The sequence below is a fragment of the Argiope bruennichi genome, chromosome X2, assembly GCF_947563725.1.
Source record: "Argiope bruennichi chromosome X2, qqArgBrue1.1, whole genome shotgun sequence".
Lineage (NCBI taxonomy): Eukaryota > Metazoa > Arthropoda > Arachnida > Araneae > Araneidae > Argiope > Argiope bruennichi.
In genome coordinates, this window is record NC_079163.1 from 29,116,073 (window position 1) to 29,139,789 (window position 23,717).

General features: G+C 30.0%; 1 protein-coding gene across 1 annotated transcript in view; it reads right to left on the reverse strand.

Moving 5' to 3' along the window:
• The window catches only part of LOC129959926 (ectopic P granules protein 5 homolog), a 141,738-nt gene that overhangs the window by 50,395 nt on the left and 67,626 nt on the right, over positions 1-23,717 (reverse strand). Inside the window, exons 29-32 of the mRNA XM_056072829.1 lie at positions 21,390-21,480; positions 20,434-20,499; positions 20,194-20,336; positions 21-195 (exon numbers count right to left, since the gene is read on the reverse strand). Of these exons, the coding sequence (XP_055928804.1) occupies positions 21-195; positions 20,194-20,336; positions 20,434-20,499; positions 21,390-21,480 (475 nt within the window). The remainder of the gene's footprint in view (positions 1-20; positions 196-20,193; positions 20,337-20,433; positions 20,500-21,389; positions 21,481-23,717) is intronic.

Here is a 23,717-nt window from a genome sequence, read left to right on the forward strand (position 1 = left end):
ACTGTTTTGAATATCCTTACATTTCCAAGCGATTCAATGCTGGTAGAAAAGAAATTTTGAGATGGTGTATAATTTTTGACGGATGCAAAAACTTTATTGACAGCTTCAAGTTGGTGATAAAACAAAGAAACGCCTAATTTTCTAAATTGCAGACTTTCTTCACCTTCAGCAGTCTCCATTTTCTTTGATAAAGCTCTATTAAAGAAGGAAAGAGAATGTGAGAAGATACTCAATCAAGGATTAACAAAAAATTTTGAATACATAGTTAAAGTTTCATTAAACTCAATAATATTTTATAAGATATGTATTAATCTAATTACATTTAATTCTATTTCAGCGGAATCGAAAAAGAAAAATCAGTGGTTGCTCATAACAGTACAGCATTCCTAAATTTGTTTCATTTTGAATTTAAATATACTGGACATGTAAATATTTTTGCAAAAAAAAAAAAAGAGAGAGAGAGTTTTTTTTTAAAAATAAACTGCTTAACACAACAACTGCTCATTTCATAAAGATATATAGTGCAGGGAGTTTAATGAAATAAAAGCATACAGAGAGTATCCAAAATTACAAATATGCAATAGGGTAAGGCCCAAAAACTCGGACAAAGATATTACACCATAGAATAAAAGTAAATTCATTTCTTTTCAATTTTTGTTTATTTCTTCTTGTCTACCACTTCAATTATAACATATTTTAGTTTATGTACTGATTTTTTGGGCTCTTTACGATGCCAAGCAAAAGATATGCTATTTTAAAGTTGAAAAACGAACAGTATGAAGTCGTTTGTTTGCTTAATGTGCCTCGGGAAAATAGTGTCTGAAGAGGGAGCTTGGCAATGATGATCAAAGTCCAGGAAGTGAACTAAAACGTATGGTGAACTCTTTCAGTAGCCGTAAGGTTAACAAAAGGCGAGTTCAATGAAATTTGAAGGTTTCCATGAGAAAGATCGCTGGTGAACTGGAAATAAGGGGCCGATCAGTTCAACGAATGGCAAAATCAGAGTTCAATTGAAACCTTACAAGATCCAGAAATTTCAGCTTCTCGCTGAAGAAAACAAACTAGTATGGCTCCAAAGACGTCGAAAACTTTTGAAACGGGCCGCATGACAGTATTGAGAGAGATTCTTTTTCACTAATGAGAAGCTCTTTACCGTCCAAAAGCTCATAACTCCTAGAATTATAGGTTCTGGTCTGTAGACGCACTCAGCACTTCAGCACTTCAGCAATTGTTAACCCTTCAACCGGCTGGAACGTAGAAAGTCGCTCCAACGTGTCTCTTGAATACCGGCTGGAACGTAGGAAGTTGCTTTCCGAAAACTGTTTTGAACCCGGCTGGAACGTAGGAAGTTGCTTTCCGCAAACTGCTATTAACCCGGCTCCAACGTAGAAAGTCGTCAATGCTTTCCCCCTTAAATGCAATAAACGGGGTGGGTCATCTGCTTGTTAAGGTCATTTTGTGGTTTTCGCTGACAGTTAGAATTTGGGTGGTCCCTCCAATTAGGGGAACGAACTCCCGAAAAGGGGAAATAACGCTTTTCGTAAGAATTCGCGATTGCAGGATCGATTGGTGATATGAGCTGTATACTTCATTTCTGATTTGGATATTTCATTATTTCGCCACAAATTTAATATCCAAATGAAAACTATTATACTTATTAAAGGTAGGGAATCCCTCATATTTACATGTCATAATCATGTATAACAGTTAATGATTGTGATTAGTTCGCAAAAAAGTACGTTTGAACTTTTAATAATACTTTTATTAAAATGCTGTAAAATATAAAAAAACAAATCCTTATATAAAATTTTTTAATTTATTTTCATCCCAATTATTAAGCGAGACAAATATTTATTTATAAATGTAATTTTAACTATTGTTTAAGCTTTGTATATAGATTTTGGCCAAGCATTTAATACGTAATGAAAGGCAAATTTGAAAATTTTTGGATCTAATTATTTATTTTTTACTGTTTAGAATGAGTTTTTAGTAAAAGCGTTTTTAATTTTTTTATAGACGTTTTTATTTAAAGCATCTTGATAAATGTAGTTACTATTATTCTCTTATACTGCTTAATATTATTTTTTATTTCACTATTTAAATACAAGCGTTGTTCACTGGTTTTTGCAAATCATATTTGTCTTTCGTTTTTTTTTTTGGGGGGGGGGAGAGGGCACAGGTTATAAAAAAAACCGCTTTTTTTATAAATATAAAAAATATTTTTTTAGAAATTATATCTTTAAAATATATAATTATATTATAAATATATATTTAAAATCTCTATAAAAAATCAAAGCACATTCAAATGGGAGGAAGAGTTGTGTCTTGTGACGGGCTGCGAAAAGCGTAAATGAAAAAAATTACTTGGTAATAATAAGGACTATTAAAAAAAGTTTGGCATATGAAAGAAAGAAAATATATTTAATAAATGGAAAACATTTATTTATATTCTTCAAAATTGGATGATGTGTATGATATTGCTTTGAAGAATAGAATTAATGAATGTATCTGTGCAATTATAATTATTGCTTTGCAATAAAACAGCATTAACTATTTAATGAAATTAAATAAATGCATTAAAGGCTGATACGATTTCTAACTGTTTGAACGTATCACAAGGCTGTGGATTCAGAACTTTTTTTATCTATGGATCTCGGTTCCTTTCAATTGCTAGTATTCGGTAAGAAAATCCATGTGTTTCTCTATGTGAAAGTAGTTTTTCGGCTTGTTCGCATTGTTAAAAGAAGTTTTACGATCAAATCAAGCAGTAAAATGTCGGTAGGTTTAGTGCTTAAAGTTGCCCAAGTTACATTACAAAGAGAAGTGTTACATCTGGTGAACAACAGCCTATTCAAGGAAAATTAGTGTCTCAAAATGGGTTATATAGAACATGCGCCAGGCAGATTGTACAATAGAAGTACTTTTAATACGAATCTTGCATTGAAAGGGAGGATATTTTCCCTTGCTAGGCATTCAGCAAGACAAGAATTAATTCTTGAAAGAGGTTTTGAGTAGTTCTTTTAATCTTTACCATTCTTGAAATTTATGAGTCTTGGATTCAAAAGATTAATTCATCACTCCTGAAAGCGGTGTTCTTTTTATTAAGTTAACGTGGGTATTATGGCAATAATCTATGAAAAAAAGTTTTTAAGCTTTGCTCTTTAATCAGTTTTAGATTTTATGTCAAACAAAGTGTGTGCTCTACTATTTTTGATTTTCATATCCATTAAAGTTTTTTTTCATAGAAGATTTAAATACGTATTTCTTAATATATTCAATAATAAGTAATGACTAAAAAATAAAATAAAAAATTCGATTTCTCTGTTCACTAATACAATGCAAGTGGGTTTTCTTACTAAATTTGTTTATATTCTGGTTGAAATTCGGCTATTGATCAGATACTACTGAAGATTGTTTCCAATAGAAAAATTGCTTCCTTTAGGAAATTTATTTCTAATGTACTTCCTAAGGGCAATCCTAATAGCAATTTTCAAAAATGAGCTAAAAATGTTTCACCAATGCTTGATTCTGCACTTGAACTTTATCTAAAGTATAACAGAATTTTTAACAAAAGCATACCACTGAAAGATACTCAGCATTAAATAATTAGTTGGATCATATCTTGATATCAACAATGGAAAAAAATTAGGTTGAAATGATAGAAGCAACAATGAAGACAATTTAATTTCACTTCCATAATGAAATATATTGATGTAAAATATGCTTAAATTCGATAAATTAATATACAAATGTCAAATTAGTTAATTTACTTTTCTTCGAATTACCACGGAAAAATTTTCATTAAAATTTTTACTATGCTTTAAAAATTCATAATTTACGAAAATAGTAGCGTTTGGATTTTTAAAAAGCTGTTTGTGAATATTATTTTTGCTTTGATAAAAAGTAGTTACAGATGATAAGAACATCATGAGACATTTAACATTATGAGAACATTTTAACATCATGAGACCACGATGAGTCATCTGTGACTAGACCACCAATAACTTGCTGCTTTATCACACCAACATGATTCTCCGCCCTGTCTTTGCTAATTAATTCTATGATGTAATAATTCACGCTTATCTCTATTTTTCTTAAAAATATAAAAAAACTTATATATATATATTATTTCTGATTTAGCACAACCTTCTTAATATGTAATGTCATTGTTAAGCAAATTTTCTCCCATCCAATTTTTGTGACCGGAGGATAAGATCATTTAAATGAAGAATTTCTGCCCTTCTTGCACAAACTGGAAAAATAAGGAACTGGTAAAATAATAAAATAATTACAGATTCATTAATATCTATAATTTGTTTTATTTTAATGAGTGTGCCAAAATTTGTAGCAAGTATTTTTATTGTTGCAATGAAATAAAAACCTTAATTTTCACTCACTGGTTTTAAACGTTATTGAAGTTATAATTACTTACTCTAGATTGTTTTTCATTTATTTTATTGTGCATCTACCTTTTGAAATTCACATGCAGCGAAATACCTTATAAATATTGCCAGTGAAATTCGTTTGAATTGTTCAGAAATGAAGAGCATGGAAGCAAGAGTCTGAAAGGGTAATTCTTAATTATTGGACACATGCAGCTAAGTCTCATTTTTCGTAAATTATCTACGAGATAATTTACGAATTTTCATAAAAAATCATAATGTTGTAACTTAATAAAATGGGTACAGTTGAAATTTTGATTTCATTGATGGAGTTAGATGAAAGAAAGATTCTTCGCAATATTTAACGGCAGAGAAATGCTTGGATTTATGAAAATATTTCTGCACTGACTATAAGTCATTTTTACCAAGATTTGTGACAAGATTAGGAATGATATAAGAAATTGACATTCAAAATATTCACTTATTAAAAATATGAATGAAATGATGATTTTTATCAGATATAAGCCTCGTGAGTAAATGGATACACTATGTTTTCTTATTTTAGCATTAAAATTAACTTTAAAAATTTATTATTTCAACTTATTTTTTAATTATTTCAAAATAAGATAATTAGTCAAAAATATTCAAGTTAATAATATTTTCATCAACATATTATCATTAAAATATTCACCTACTATATATTGACAAAAGATTGTTTTATTATTTTTCAAAACTTAAAAAAATGAAATAAAAAACAAAAATAAAAAAAATAAAAAAAAATTTTATAAATTTTTATTTATAATTTTCAATAACAGATTATAACAGATTTATATCCGAAATTAATGTAGTATTTTTAAATTAATAATAATTTTTTATAATTTATTTCAATCAGGGAGCTATAAATCATGCTATTTTCATTTCGAATACCAAATATGCGAGTAAAAGGCTTACAACTAAAAATTAGAAAAAACTTAAGTAAAATTCACTGAATGTCAGTAAAAAGAAGGTATTATATTCGTAATGCAATTTGATGAATGATAATTCCTTTTAAATAATTTATTAAACAAATTTTTCTATTACTAATAAAAATTTATAAAATCATACTGCGGATTTTTTTTTAAATTTATTTTTGAACAAATTCTATTTTCTGCAAACATTGCAGATTAAAAGAGAAGTTCTTAGTTCTCAGAGCGAAAACCAACTTCTTAGTTGAAAAACCACATGGCAATTGCCCTGCGTCGACAGATTTATTACTTGATTGATCAGTCAGTCCTATTCAAAATCCCCGGTGTTTAGGGGGTGGCGATGGTCGAGACGCGGGAAAGTTTACCCCCTGTTGTTAATGGTCAGGGGAAAGCAAAAACATACCAGGCCGGTTTAGGAACGTTCTGCCAATTTCTTTTCTAGTAAATTGTGTTCAACCTTTATTTTGACTGCGGCCGTTTTAAGAACATTCTTAAGCTGGACAGCCGACGCTCGATGGGTTAAACATTGCAAAAATCCTAAGTTAGCTAGTGTCTGGGGTGGAATTTGCGAAAGCTGTAAAGCATCTCTGGTTTTTGTGGATGCGAGAGATAAAATAATTCAAAAAGTGTACCAGTGGAACATTTAAGAGGCTTTTATATTTCCGTGCGCCAAAACGCACTTCGGCAATGTAAAGTGGAAGTTTCAACAAGACTCTGCATCAGTTCACAAGGCTAAAAAGACAAAAGAGCGGTGGAAGGAAAATTTTCTGGACGTGATATCATCTGGAGAATGGGCACAATACTCGCCGAATCTCAATCCCATGATTAAAGTGTAAGGCCCATTTTGGAGTCTATGGCTTGCACTAAACGGCATAAAAGTTTGGACTCTCTAAAGCAATGGCTTCTGCGGGATAGATTAAAGGAAGACTTGCGGCTCATTGCTGAAAATTTCCAATAAGCTTTTGCACCTCTGCATCATTGCAAAAGCCGGCCAATTTGAAATCAATTAAATTTATTTATCAGTAAATGTCTAATCTTATTATTATTTGTTATATTTTGTTTATTTATTTATTTTTAATCAAATTATATTAAAATTTGTTTGTCCGGGTTTTTTTGCTGCATCCTGTAGAAAAGATTATATAATGCTATCAATGCCTGCATATCTTCAGGTTTGAAACAAATTTATAAACAAGTTCAGTTTTCATAATCTGTTAATTATATAATATGGGTTAAATACTATTGAACAGGCCAATTTTTTATTCATTACCTAATAATCTGTGTGCTATCTGATCTGTTTAATATTTAAGTTGTCATAAATATAAGTTTATTTTTTTAAAATGTTTGTAAAATCCAATTTAAAGTTAGGCATCAACAGACTCACGAGTTTAAAAAGACAGCAAAAGATTTCATTCAATGAAAAGAATTTCTAATGTAAGTTGAGTGGTAACAATGCTATATCAACAAATACTCAATTAATATTAAGCAACAAATATGCTATTCATGACATATTTAAATAACACGGATTATTATTATTTTTGAAGACATATGCGAAAATTCTAAAATATAACTTAATAGTGAAAAGAATGGTGGTAATAATACTCAAAAGTTTCATATTACATATTATACAGTATTCAAAAATTAACATGCATGAAAGCTTCCATCAAGTAGGGTAACTTCACATTATCACATATTATTAAATTACAAAAAACTGTGTGTAGACAAATAAAAAATAGAATTAAATGGTTTATTAATAAAAGAAATTAAGACTTTAAATTTTTTTTCATTAAATTATTAATTTTGGAAGTAATTAAATTCAAACTCAATTTAAGAGAAAAAAATGATTTAATGTTTAAGAATAGAAATAATTTAACTAAAGAATTTTGTGTTATTAAATTTTTGGATATATTTTCAAACTACTGGAGTTGCCAAAAGTTGTGCATGACAATGAAGACTTTTTGATTGCAATATTAGCTATACTGAGATTTAAGAAAACAAATTTGTAATTGCAATTATCTAATCAAAATCTTAACTAAGAAAACTATAACACATGTATCTTATAATAACGAAAATTATAAAGAATTTATACATACAGAAAAGGGGCAAGTTACAACAGGAAATTTAAAGGTTGTTGAAAGAGCTAATGGGGAGCAAAATTTAGATTGAGAGATGATAGATTAAATATTAAAAAATCTTAATTTTTATTGGTCAAGAAGATATTATTGGCCATCAGAAGTTGAGAATTATGGAAGATATTAGAGTAAGATTAATCCTAAAAATAATTGATTTAAAAATAAGGGTACTTTTATCAACATATTATAAGAGAAATAATTTTAAAACAGAAGTTTATTATTAATGCAGTAAGCAAATTAACAAATAATTTCCGTTTAAATAGTAAATATTATTATAAAGAATTAATAGTTAATGAATATGATTCTAATGCATTGCATATTTTAAATAAAATTAGGGGGAAAAGAATTAAACATGAAAACGTTGACTTTCGAAAAAAATTAAAGACTTGTTCCTTAAATTATCCATATTGGTTCCTACCAATTAAAATAATTACAATAGAAAACATTTTTTAATATCTCCATTAAATTAAAAATGAGGATAACTTCATAATTAAAAGCAACAAGAAAGTTTTCGAATTTCCAAAAGATAATACCAATAAACTTATATTATTTTAAATTTTGAAAACTTGTGCATTAATTTATCATGTGTAAAATAAATAGAAGTTTGGAGGGGAGCCAAAAACTAGTTATAATGCGTACGCTCCACAGTGGTTTTTAAAATTTTTAATCAGAATTTTTGCTAAACATAATTTTTATAATGGGCCCTATTATATCAGCACAATCATTGCCATGTCGAAACAGGAAGTGAGAAGTTGTGAACATGAGCTCTGCTTGAACTAAATAAAGAATATATATATATATATATATATATATATATATATATATGATATTTTAAACTCTTAATTTAATCCAAATTAATTTCCAAGGCTTTAACTTAATTTAGCCCATAGTAATTTCATTCTCTTATTCCCTGATCCAATTCCACTTTCTCTACTTAAATCAAGAGAAGCTTTATAAAAGTGCTGAATCGACTAAACGCCGATACTTTCACACGCTTCGCGTGAAGGGGTAGAAAAATGTCAGTAAGCACATTCTTTTTAAAAGATCCCTGTATTTCCCTTGCTTATGATTGACATGCGTCAGAAATCCCTATCAGAATCTTAATAATATATTAGGACTGTGAAAAAATATTTTCCCTATCAATATCTCATGTTATACAAGACGAGGGATAATTTATTTCTCTCTCTTCCCCACTTCTGTTTTTGTGCAGCGCAGAGAGCGGATGTGCCTTGTCCGCGCCTTCATGTAAATATATTATGCCTCCCCGGGATGTATTAAAACGAACTAAAAAAAAATCGAAAGTCTCTTCACTACTTGTCGCACCTGCATTCTGCTTCAAACAAAATAATGCTTTTATATATATATATATATATATATATATAACCTGAATTATTTGAACTTTTATTTAAGTTGCTTGAACTTTTGAAAATGTTTTTAGATATTCAGTTTGTCAACATAGTAAGTTTTAAAAAGCTACTTTCATTTATTTACTAAATGCATTTTTTTTTTTTAATAAAGCAATAAAAATGACCGAAACTTTGCAAAGGAGCAAACTTTAAAAAATTCTTGGGGAAAAATTGTAACATATTACAGCTTGCACTTGATTTATTATTTCATTTGCGTTTGACTTGTTTAGTTAGACTGTCTGCTTTAAATATTACAATGTTGGAATTCTAATCAGGTAAAATCTCTCTCTCTTTTTTTTTCCCTAATACGTATATGCAGTCTAAGAGGAAATGCACGAATAGCACTCATGTGCTAGTTATAATGGAATAACAATACTCCTTAATTTTAATGAGTGGAAAAAGAAAAGTTCTTCAAATGTGGATTGAAACAAATTACAGTTTTTAAAATAGTAAGAATTTTGGACATGCGTTCAAAAAATTTTTGTTGTATTCTTCACAAATATAAAACACTCTGCTGAAAACTCTCTCTCTCTCTTTTCAGTTTCAGCATCTCCACTAGAAATCAAGTAACTTGTAGTCATTGTTCCAATATCAATATTTTTTCTCAGCCTTAGATTTTGAAGATCATCAAGCTCTATCAAAAACAAGTGTCTAATATTTTTGCTTCGAATATGCTTTTTTTTACAATGTTTTTCAGTAACTGTTTAATAAAACTGAAAAAATTTTTATATAAGAAAGGTCTGAATTTTTTAAGAAATGGCTGAAGAATATTATTAATAAGCAAATTTTAGAATCAATTTATCATGAGAAGCATTTATAATATTATCATAGGTGGCAGATCCAAGAAAAGTTTTTTTCTATTGAAATCTATGTATTTCTTTATGTTGTCAAAAGCCTTCAGAATACTTTCACAAAAACTGACATTTTCTACCCAATGAGAAGAACAAAACTTCAGAAGAACCAGTAACTTCCAGGAAATCAGCATATCTAGCTTGACTATCTTAAATATTCTATACATTGCTCTTAGAATAACATCTGCTTTCCACTCAGCAGATTTATGTTCATACTGAAATTGCGTTGTCAACAAGTACCTAGATCAAAAATTTTACTGTCATTTTCGCAAGGAAGTTCTTCTTTGACATATTTTAAAAATTTTAATTTTACATTTGGTTAACCCATACTAATTTGTAAAACTAACTGTATGTCCAAACTTGATGGAACTTCTTTAAAATTCTCAAACAATTCTTGTGCAGTGGTTTGTTTTAAAAATATTGTTAAATTCCAATACCTTTTGGAGGCTCTATTTATATATTCAAACCAATAGCTTACAATAAGTTCCATTTGATTTTTTTGTGAAATGCGGTTCAAAGCATGTCACAATTTTTTTTAAAGATTTCTTAAGAGATTGTTGGGAAAACGGAGCTATTCTAGAACAAATAATATGCGACATTTTTGTACAACCTAAAATACATTTTTCAATTATTTCGATTTCAGTGAGCATATGTGAAAATATTTCGGTCATTGAATGCATTAAAGACCGAATATGAAGCAACAAGTTTTAATACCCATGAAAGTTCAGCTTTAAATTATAGCTCTTGAACTAAGAAATTCGGACATCAAATTCGACGTTTTCAGACTTGGCCTTTCATCTTCTACTATATTCCTTTTAGATACGAAGTCCAAGACCAATTATGACTTTTTTTAAATTGCACACAATTTTGTTTGTTTTCCTTTTTTGGCATGAATAATATCTGCATGTTTTTCCATATTACTTAACCTCATTATCTTCTTACAAAGTGAATAGTACACAGTCAATAGATTTTACTGAAAATCTCCAACCTATTCAGTAGTCAGGATTCCTATTTTTATCAATCTAATCTGTATTAAATATGAATTTTTAGCAGCTCATTGTTTAAAAAATTGTCTTATCTGCTATGAATAAACAAACCATTCAATAAATTCACGTGAGAGTGACTACACACCGATGCGATGATTTCGCAGATTGAATGTTGCTATTCAAGTCAAAGAAATTCATTTTATTCTCTCATGCAGTTATAGCAATCTCATTAGCTGCAATCCGAGAATCTCATAGAAGAAAAAAAATCGACAGACGCTGAAATTGAAATTAGATTGATCTACTGTGGAAAAAAAAAAGAGGAACAAGCAGAAAAGTGGTGAGTTTCCGCTATTACACAGCTATTCCATTTTTGGTGCTACGGCTACGATTCCTTAAAGAATCATCTCTAAAAGTGTCTTATAGAGGTTCACTTTATAAAAAATATAACATTTCTAACTTACCTCTGATAAAGAAGCAATGGAAAAAGATTATTGTGGCATAATTAATAAAAAATGAATGAATCCCATTATGAATCAGTGTTAGGATTACTTCGGAATAAACCGCGAAATTTTGAAAAGTGATCGGGTGACAAGGATAGCGCCTGAGTTGGCACCCCCTCTCCCCATTTTAAGCCACATCAGATGAAATATGTTGAGTCCCAATATATTTAGTGTACACTAAACCCTCTTAGGCTGGTTACACACACAGCGTTTTTTTTTTTTTTTTTTTTTTTCCCCCGCTGCGGATATTTTGCGTTACCGCTCACAGAAATCGAAGGTTTACGTGGTAAAAAAAAGGTTATGGCAGTAGAATTTCTGTTGACGTTGTAAGAGTCGGCGCAATTTCATAAACAAACAAATTTACTTTAACTATTTTATTTAAACTATTTACTGTTTAAGTGTAATTTGAAATGAATAGAATGCAAATTCCATATTCATTGTTATTTTGTCGTCGAATGAAGAGGAAAAGGAAAAAAAAATTGACTAATTTGGATTTATGCAATTAATTAAAAAAAAAGAGGATTTAGGAGATTTTTACACATTATTTGAAGATTTGAGGCAAAAGAAATTGGCGTTGAAATTCTTCAGTTATTTCAGAACGAAGAATTCCTTTGGGGGATTACATGGGCGACTAATCAGCACAAAAATACCAAAATGAGGAATTCCATTCAGCCTGTAGAAATGCTGGCAATAACGTTTGAAATCTATTGGGAGTATTAAATTGTATTCTGTAAAATAAATGTTTTACTTACAATTATTTTCGTACATTGTTATTATAATGTTTTGAAAGTACCTTTGTTTATTGATGCAATTTCATAAAAAAAAAGGTAAATAAATTAAAAAAAACAACAAATATGAACAGAGCCTTAGATGATTTATATACATAAATATACAATTAGAAATTAATATATTAATTATATAATTAATATTACCATTCAGTTGTGCTAATGGACATTGCCGACAGTAAATACCATTGTATTTTGTGCTTGTCAGGCACGGAAAGTCCAGAAGTTTCATACTTTTTTGTTGGTGATGCAGCATTTGAGCTGCATAAAAAATTGCTAAGCAATATGCTGGGACACATTTGACAGTCGAAAATAAAATATTCAACTATCGATTTGTCAAGAAAAAAAGATATATAGAATGCGCTTTTGATATTCAGCAATAAGCGGAGAATATTCCGATTTGTCAAGAAAAAAAAGATATATAGAATGCGCTTTTGATATTCATCAATAAGCGGAGAATATTCCATCGTCCTTTTAATGTTCTATCAAAATTTGTGCATGATATTATTAAAACCTGTATTATTCTTCATAATTATGTTAGGGATAGAGATGGATACATGATTGAGGATACAATATGAATTATAGGATAGAAGGATATTCAAGGAGAAAATATTACAAGAAAAGACTTCAAAGCAAACAATATGAGAAACATTCTATGTAGATATTTTATTTCAAATGCAAGCATGGTTTCCTAGCGTACATCTACAATATAAAAGTACTCTTCATGTCATATTAGAGACAGATAACTGTAAAAGCCTCTTTCTTATTTGAAACAAGTGTTCCAAGAACAAACGCTTTTCTTCGAATTATTTTTATTTACTAGTAAAATATTTTTGATTTATTAGAAATAAGTTAAAAGCATAATAAAACTTTTTTGAAAAAGGTAATATTACTACTAATTTCCAATAATGTTTATATTTTTACAAAAAACACGTTTGTTAATAATAGCCAGCTCAGATATAAAAAAAAGTATTGATAATTAAATCCAGAAACAATATAGCAATGTAAATAAAATTATCTTGAACTGGAGAGTTTTACTACTGTCAGTTCTAGAATCTCAAAATAAGATTATTTTTTTTTCTATAACTCTATCTTTTTTTCTCGTAAGAACATTTGAGAAAGTGTAGATTTCCCATAAATCGTTTTAGTCTTTTTCTTCCAATAAATCAAAGTCGTTATAAATTTCATGCCAACCGCTGCCTTTCTGTCTTTAAAAATCCATAAAACAGGCCTTTCTTGGATTAAAGCAATTAAAATTTCATTATCGATATTTAAATCATTCATGCCCATAATAGATGAAAAATTATTGATGCCGAAAGAAAAATTGTGTTTTACGCAGGAAGGTAAAACTCGCTGTGAAACAGCAACTCTACACGTTAAAAAAAACGCCGTGTGTGCAAGCGTGCATTTGATTATGGCACCAGTGGCAGCCAACGCACAGCATCCACCAACGACAAATTGACCGCGTCTTTATTTTTCCGCCAAATGTGTAAGCTCTAATATAATTCAATACACTACTGTTGTTATGGCGGCGACGGTGAGTCAACTGCGTCGGAAAAATCCGCTATGTGTGTAACCAGCCTTACACGGCAGCTTTTCGACGGAATCGAGTTTCGAAGGAACATTCCGGCCATGAAGACTAGATATTTCAAGCAGGCCACCATGACCCGCAATTCTGATGATGGAGAATAGATTCAATGCTCAATTTGCAAAATGTGGGTATAAAATATGAGCGATAGGAAGCAATATATCTTTTGTTTCTGTTAAATGCAATCTTGATACAAACTTAAGTTAAATAGTTAAATAATTTATCTTTATTTTACCATTGGGATAATTCATTATTACTATGCCAAAATATCTTTACTAATAAAGGAATGGGAAAGAGAAAATAATCTTTAAATATTATTGTTTTTGCTGTTACTCCACGTCTATTGCACAACTTTGCCCACACCAACCCCGTGTTTGATGGATAGGCAATATTTTTTTTGATTTGATGGATGCATTTTATAAACGAGTAATGGAGCTATAACAAAAGTAGTTATAATCAAGAAATTGCCAATACATTTAAAAATATAAATATTTTTCCAAAAATTGTTACACCTAGCTCATGTCTTCCTTAATGATATATGATTTTTTAAATAGGGATATTATTGGCAAAAACAAACTGTATTGAATTATTTAAATTTAATACTCTTGAAAATTATCTTTTTAATGGGATTAATCTTAATAATCAAGTAAAAAGAATTACAATGTGAGCAACCTTTTTTTAGAGTCTTGGTTAATATACCATTACATTTCTATGGAAGTAAAATTATTAAATAAAATTTAACAAATGGATTTAGATATATCGATTACTTTTGTTAACCACAGAAAATCATTTTATAATTAATTGTTATTCAGGAATATTTAAAAACTAGCTGTCCCAGGATGTGTTGCAATACATCTTTTCCTTACTAAATAGCTACATATTTACAAAGCAAACACATTTACAGCATAAACTAAATAAATGTTTTGTATTCAATTAAGTTTGAAGAAGTTTAATCAAGTGCTTTGAAATAAACAATATTTTTTTTATCTTTCTGTTTTATGCAAAAACAAATTTTTTGGCTACCCGAACACTTGAGCAAGCAGAAAATAATTTATCATGTAAAAAGCATAGATATGCTTTATTGATGGTCATTGAGAATGGAATGCGAATGGGAAAATGCAGTCGATTAAAATCAGCAGGCATGTCGGTGAGAATGAAGGGAATATTTGAAATCAGCACATTTTGCCTTGCCACCCACAACTGTCGCTTCGATCACGTTGGGCATCAGTTTTTTAACAGCGAGCAAGGTTCCATTGTACAATCATGGTGGATTAATGTTGTACAAAATCAATGGTGCGCCTATTTTGAGAGACAATCAGCGCAGTGGCATATTAGAAAGATTCAACGAATTTAAAAACTAAATTCAGGGTTCCCACTCAAAACTGGAAAAAAAATTCTTTCTGTTTTTCCTTCATGTATATTCAAGATACGAGAAAATATGCAAATAGCACTTATTGTGCTAGTTATACTGCAATATGATTTTCCCGCGATCTCGTATATGTGATCAGCGTTTCCTACTCCAGGAGCCCATAATCGCGTACACGTGATTTATATTTGGAACGTTTTATTAAAATTTTTTAATGGAACTAGATGCCGGTGTGTGTGTGTGTGAGAGAGAGAGAGAGAGAGAGAGAGAAAGAAAGAGAGAGAGCGTGCGCGCTTTGGATCAGTTTTATTTTAGTCACTATGGCGGGAAGAGCAAAATATTTAAGTGAGAGTGAGATTTCTAAATTGTTGAATGAATCAGATAATTCTTTAAAAGAATATTTTCCATGTTTTGAATATTAGTAAGCAAATGCATGCCATTTTCTGAAAGTATGTATTATACTTAACTTTATTTATTAAAATGTTACTCTAATAAAAATGTCTCTTTATTTTATTTCATTTACTTTAAATTTCGCAATTGTTTTTTTAAAATATCACGACAATTTTATTACAGCATATTCAGATATTATCAATCATAATAAATCATAAATTTCAGCCTATTTATTTGCAGTAATGATTTTATGAATTTTTAATTAAAATTAGGCTTAGCGGGAAAAATTGACCAGGCCTGTGGCTGCGTACACTCTCAGAGCGCGCGGGCCTCGGCTAATGCTTTTCTCCTTTCGCCGTAATGAAGGGGTTAAGTCCGAAGTCAATTAAAGCACGGAGAATATCATATATCACCATGTACGATCATACGGTTTTTTTTTTTTTTTAATCGAAGAATATAGAAATGAGATGGCTTCTCTGGAAAAGTGCATTGTGAATTTGAGATTCAAGCATAACAAAGTTGCCAATGATAGAACGTCCACGGCGGAAACCACTTTAGTAAAGCGAAATACACTCATTTTTAGCCAGCTCATAGAGAAACCAAGAATTCGCCATACGTTCGAACGTTTTATAAAGGCAAATGGTTAAAGCAACCTGCCTGCAAGAGATTTGTTGGAACTTTCCAAGGACTAAAAATTAGTATTACAATAATTTCATATAACTGTGCAGGAAAGTTTTGCTCACTCCCGATTCTGTTAAACATATGCAGAGGGTAAGATGTTAAAAGTTACAAAAGGAAGGTTGCATCAAAATGGCGATGCGTGCTATATGTAATCCTGTCGAAGCTTGGAATGGAATCTCGAGTTTTAGAAACAGCTTTTTTGAAATCATATAACTTAAAGTTACAGTAATACAAAAGGCGTCTTCCGGTTCTTAAAGTTAGTGGCATTTGCTCAGCATATCTCTTAATTGCAAGAAAAATTGCATTATTTAAGACAGACTAAAACATCAGCGAAAGCTTCACCAATAACATCTGCAATGTTAATTGGCAGAGTATAAAGCCGATTCAGAATTTAAAACAATGAAAGGAAATTCTTTATAAATTCATTTTCCGTTTCAACTTTCCTCGGTAACTATGTCCTTGATGTACTGGAAGTTACGTAGAATATAAATCTAAGCAAATGCACGACGAATGCGTCGGTATGCGACGTGCATTTGTCTTCGCTCGTTTGAATGATATTAGATTTTCTGTGGTAGGATATCTGCGGGAAACACCTCAAATTTCTTCTTGATCCTTACACATGCAACATTCCATCATGATTTGCGAAATCTGCATGGAATGGTTTACAATTGAAGCATCAGGAACCTAATAAACCGTTCAATGACATTCTGGACAGTTGCTTATATCATTAGATGATATCATTTTCTCTGTCCATGCATATCCTAGTAAATGCAGCCCACTCTGCTCATTGGAAGATGTACATCGATGAATTTTGCACCATATTACTACAACCACCATGAAAGACGATAAGAGGGAAGTGATCACTGTTATAAAGATCACTTTAAACTGAAAATTCTAATAATGGAAGAAGTGCAACAGAGCAAATGGCAAGATCAAATGAATGGAAAGTATGAGTAGGCTTATAGAAGTATGGCTTTTTGTCATTATTGAGCAGTGACAATTAGTACCATAAGAACACCAAAAAATACTATGACCGTTAAAATAATCACGCAAAATGAAAGGAGCAAGAAGCTGATCAACCAAAATGTTCAGATCATCATGAGAAATAAGATCATGAGAAATAAGATCATCATGAGAAAGACCATAACTAATTTTTTCATAGGAACTCACAACCACAGTCTGTAAATTAGTGCATAGATTAAGGAAAGTACTAAGATAAAGGTTTGGAAGCTAAAATACATAATACCAATATCGTTATCCTTCTATACCAAAGAATATCCATGCAATTTCAAGCGAACATTTGGACTCAAAATTGTTTCTTGAAGCGCAAAGCAAACAGAATGTGAATTATTAGAGACGGCTTTAATGTCTACGATTTGGTCCTCATACGCGACAATTCCACAAAAACAAAATTCAGGAACAGGATGAGGGGGTTGTCAACACCAGAAAGAAGTTATTAGTAATTCACAATTTATTTGAAAACCAGCATTATCATCAGAAGGATGCCTTTTTAAAAATTGGATGTTGATGGGTTTCTAAAAAATGAGGTAAATCTTTGGTGGCAAGGCCTAAATCAAGAGCAAGTGATCACCTAGATTTTAGTGTTTCGAGATAAGTGCTTTTCTAAGAAAACTTCAAAGTTAAAAGCGTTTTAAAATTCAGGTCTAGTTTTCTTTTATAGGGCAGGAGAGTTAGTCCGAATAAGATTAAGTAGATAATACAACACGTTTTGGTAGCGTCTCAAATGTTGCAAAGAGACGTCTTCAGCATAGAAACGCTTCAATTTTCCCTAGGCATTTTTGCCAGAATCAAACATCTAGCCTGGAATTTGTTATATTTGCAGTTTAGCTGTTATAAATTTTTTTCTCAACTTTCCAATTAGGGTAGTATCATAAGGAAAATTCTATCCTCCTTTAGAATTTACGCATATTTCTTTTGATTTGTAGCTAGCGCTTTCGTGACCAATTACTACACAATGGTACATGTTAAAATCATGAGGCAATAGGCCTTTGAGTAAATCAAAACATTGGCATTTGAAACATCTTAATGGATTTGGTGAGAAATGTCTAACATGAAATTTACTGTAATCCGCCTTTACTGATTCTGGTTATTTTGACGAATTAAGAGTCGTCAAAATAAGATAGATGTTCGATACAAAAGATATTTTCATCCCACCAAATGAAAATAAGGCACACATGTTTGACTCCTTCAAGTTGTACCTCTTCACTGATTTCTTCAATAGAGGCATTAAACAATTCTCCGTAAGTTATACCTTTATAAGAATTGAGTGTTCGGTGGGAAGTCATCTTTACTGGAACTGACCCCAACGCTTTTAATTTGTCAATATTTATTGAATTTGCTTGCGAGAATTTACTTCTACGAGCAAATCACACTAATGAAGTTTTCGAATCGAAGTAACCTCTCTAGTCGCATTATTTCTAAACAAAGAAAGGTGATACAATATCGAAAATTACTTTTGCATCCGAGAATCGATCTATAATATAGAATGAGTTAAACGATGTCACAAGATTTTAGAAATACATTTTGATACCCCTGAATGAAGTTGGTTTGTATTTATCCGTATGAATGGTCAATAATTCTGGTACGACGTCATCAACCACACCTTGGAACCCATAAAAGGATAGGCAATCCATGTCTGGGTTTGAATATTCACAAGCTCGGTATTTATTTTAGTATCAGAAGTTACATGCCGATTGATACACCACTACAATGCATCCAATGGGTTACCACACATTGTCATACGGGGGATTTTGACTGCCCATGACAAGAGGGACAAGATGCAAAGACAGCAGCAACAGTTTCTCATGGAGAGCTCCCTCGCTACTCTCGAGGGATGGAAGGATCAAACCAAGAGCAGAATGTGTAGAGGAGAATAAAATTAAAGGAGTAAAGATCGCTGGGAATCTTGGGATTGGTATAACCAGACAAATTTAAAGATGGTGGGTCTCTGAAGGTTAGAAATCAGCGAAAAGGAACCTGTTTAGACACTAAAATTGAGATTTCTAACAGGAAAACTATGGTAGTTATTTACAATAACAAAACAGTTTCATTCAAAGTAATGAAACTAAGTAATTTCCATTCAAATTTAAATCCTTGAACTTAACAAAATTAATTTTCTCAGAATTTAATAAGACTAAAAATAGAGTAATAACAAACCTTTTTTAAATAGAGAATACAAACAATCTTCTTAAAAATTTATACATTAAGGAATTTAATAAAGTTTTGAAAGGAAAGCATTATTAAAGAATTTCCTAAAATTTTTGTAATATTGAAAGGTTACTATGGGTTAATTAATTAACTACATACGATCACAATTTTCACTACTACAGAATGCTTTCATGTCTTTTCTTTGACTGTCGCTTACTTTTTTCGTCACTAGTTTTACAATAACTTAACAGACGGCGCCGAGATTTTGTAAATAAAATTAAGTGATGACGATACGGCCAATTATTGTGAGTGTTTCCACCTCACACGCAGGTTTTTTCAAATACAAGTTCTTCGTTTATGTTCGTGCGTAAGCTATGTGTTTTCCTTTTTGTTATTGAGGGGATTAGTAATTTCAATTTGTTTGCCAAAATTTACAACTTGCAGTTTGAACTGCTTATTTTTTAGTATTTTAATGTACTTGCAATTTTGCATTTTAAGTCTTGTTTAGCTAAATTAGCAATTTGTATTTCTTAATTTGTTATCTCGAAATATTCGATTCTCGATTTAATATTCTCGAATCGTATTGAATATTAATTTTTGCTCTTCCAAAATCTCAATTTCTAGGGATTTTTAAATCCTGAGGTGTATATTTTTCCTGTCCGAAGATGACCCTTGATAACGTCTCCAGATCAGTTTCATTTTTACTCCTATTTTATTTTCTCATAGCAATCTTTCCTAAATAATTCATGTTTTTCTTCTTAGGATAATGTTTTAGATGTAGCATCATTTTGTATGCTCGAAATGCAGTGTCTTCCTAATATTTTTGCTAAGCTTTTAATAGGCAATTTCCTGAATTTTACATTAAGCTTAAAGTGCTTTTGGAAATTCTTATTAATACTGGTGAGTCTTTGAGATGTTTTATAAATTTCGCTTACACAACATTTTTAAATGTTTCTTTAAAACATAAAAGAAAAAATAAAGGAAAAAAAATAATACCTTATATAGTTTTCTATATGAACAGATGCAATGCAAAGTTCATTTATAGGAAGATTTAAAAGTTGATCCTGCACCATACGATGTTCCATTCGATTATTTTCTAATTTTTCACAAATTCGTTGATTTGGAAAATAACGTTTAACCTATAAAAACAGCAAATATTCATAACATCAAAAATAAGAATCAAAATATTTTTTTAAAACCTTCAATAACAATAAAGGACAAAATTAAATAACATACCAGCATATGAAATGTGGCAGGTCCAGCACACTTCAAACCCCTAAGACAAGATTTTGAGACAGTTTCCTACATTAACACACAGAAGAAAGAAAAAAAAAAAGCTTTTAGATCAAAATTTTGAATCATGCTTATTATAATCAAGTTTAGTACTCCACCATGGTCACTATAAGTGGATAGTAACACATTTCACCAAGAATCATGTTGCAATAAAGAGGTGATAATGGAAGAAAAATATCTAATCTAACAAAACTAAAATATAAGTAAAAATTATTTGGGTTAATCCGACTATTCGATTATTTTAAGAATGACAAGAAAGAGAAAAAATGTATTCAAACACAATCTGAGCATTAAGCAACTGCTGCTCCAAGCAAAAGATTTTGTTTCATACATCAAACAAATAATGGAAATTCATGATGGACATGTATCTAAAATAAACATCAGAATATAAAAAATTGACTATTATTTGGAAGGCTGTTAATGTACTTGGATAATTCAGTCTCTTAATTTTTTCCATTTGAAAAATACTAACATTTGTTTTCATTTCCGTCTTGCGATTACATACTTCATCTAGAGAATCAATTCAGAATATTTCTGAAAAAAAGAAAAAAAAGGGTGGGCAGGAAAATTTGATTAAAAAAGGGTACATTTTGTTTCTTATAAAGGAAATTATAATTTTATGGTACAACATTTTATCATATTACTCTCATCACAAAATGAACTTTGGAAATACTTTTATTGAATAACTTTTAGGGTAACTTTAAGTTAAAACGGGTAACTAAAGTCATTTACTTTTATTGAATAACTTTTTAAGGTATTCAATAAAAATTATTCTGTGGTTGAACATCTAATCTTGTGCTCAGAAGAATTCTTAATATAATAACAAGATATTATAATATATAAGCAAGAAAGATTCAAATTTCCAGCACTTTCTGAAAAAATAAAATGAAATAGCATACCCAATGATCTTCATTAACAAATTCTTGAGGAACCAAATTTTTATAATTAGAATTCAATAGTTTCAGTTTGCTTGAAAGTTCAGTAAATGATCTGAAATGCAATTAATAATTAAAAAAAAATGTTAATTTTTTTTTCTAATTCAGATTTAAATAATACAATTAAAAAAAGAAACCAGGAATATAAAAATAAGGTTTTATACAATAACATTTCATTATCAATCATTTATAAAACGAAGAGGACAAGAAAACAAACAAATCAAGAATGCAAGTTCCTTATTTTCAAAAGAGAGTTTATGAAACTATCAAATTTTTGAAACTATGCAATGTAGAGTACAATATTTATATCAAATTAATAATAAAATCAGATTTCATAATTAATAACTATAATAAAATGACCATATTATAATTTTCAAGTTATATTTGAAAATCAAGATAAAAAAAATCACACCAAAGATATAACTGTATCCATCAAAAAGTTTGTGATTAAAAGAATATACAGCATGATATTGCAGCTCAGTGCAAGGAAATACAGTTCGGTTCTGTTAATAAAAAAAAATGAAACATGCATCTACATTTTTAATTTTCAAAGCATTGTGGACTTCTCACTTAACAAAAATAATAATTTAAAAAAAACATTCGCACTAAAGTGCATTGGATTAGTTAACTTACGTCTGTTTTCGGCAAATATTTTGTTCATTGAAATATTTTTAATTGAAGGGTAAATAATTAAAAAGTCACTTTAAAATCTTTATCTTTTTCCTGCATTTAAGATAAATGATAAGATTTTTCTTTACTTATTCTTCAGAGATTGTGATATATTATTCCAAAATATTTTAAGTTTACAAACATTTAATTTAAAGAAGATACTGATAACGGCTCTGTAGGTTCGTATCAAAAGTAAAGGTATTTTTAAAAAATCGTATAAAATCAAATGTTGCAAAGAGAAATTGATGAATTCAGCTACTGGTCGATCATTTAAGGCTGCAATGTCTATATGCCATTTTTACTAACACTAGCATTTATTTATTATTATTATTTCAAAGTTTGTTTCATGAGAAAAAAAAAAAAAAAACACAGAGCATACTAAAAATATTATGATATATGATTAATGACAAAGTATTAGTAATAAAAAAATTTTTAGTTACAAAACCTGTTATCAAATATTAAAACAAAAGTTAGTTTTTATTTGCACTATAAAACTTTAGGTCATGCTTTACATAAAATCATTCTATTATATATATGTAATGATATTTTAACTCTAATTTCAATTTAATTAATTTTCAAGATTTTATCTTGATTTAGCCCATAGTAACTTCATTCTAAAACATTCTCTTATTTCGTGATCCAATTCCACTGTCTTTACTTAATTAATTCAAGATAAGCTTTATAAAATTGCTGAATTGGCTAAACGCCTACACTTTCACACGCTCGGCGTGAAGGGGTAAAAAATGTCCAGTAAGCACATTCTTTCTTAAAAGATCCCTGTGTTTCCCTTACATGTGATTGACATGCGTCAGAAATCCCTATCAGAATCTTATTAATATATTAGCACTATGAAGAAATATTTTCCCTATCAAAATCTATGGTTATATAAGGCGAGGGATAATTTATTTCGGCCCTTCTTCCCGACTTCGGCTTTTGTACTGCGCTGTGGCGGACGTCTTGTCCGCGTCTCTGCTTGTAAATAATGATGCTTTCCCGATGAATATTAAAAAGAATTTAAAAAGTCTCTTCAATGTTTTCAAACTGCATTCTGCTTCACATAAAATAATGTTGCATATATATATATATATATATCATTTGTTGTGAAGCATGATGCAGTTTGAAGACAATGAAGATACTTTTAATTTCGTGACGTCGTTTTATTTCATTTTGAAGAAGCAAGCATATGTACAACCGACGAGCACACAGAACGACACAGAAAGGAATGAGGGAAGAGCTCTTGGACATTTTATCCCTGGTCTTATATAACCTATGATTTTGATAGGGAAAATATTTCTTCACAGTGCTAATGTATTATGAGATTTCGATAGGGATTTTCATTACAGGCGCGGAGAAGGTAGGGGAAACACAGGGAGATTTTAAAAAAGAATTTGCATGATCAGCGGTATTTTATCTCTTCACGCGCGGTGTGGGAAAGTTAGATTTTAGCTGATTCAACAAAGCTTCTCTTGAATTAATTAAGGAGAGACTGTGGAATTGGATAACGAAATAAGAGAATATTTTTCGAATGAAGTTACTATGGGCTAAATTAAGATAAAATCTTGAAAATTAATTAAATTGAAATTAGAGTTAAAATATCATTATATATATATATATATATATATA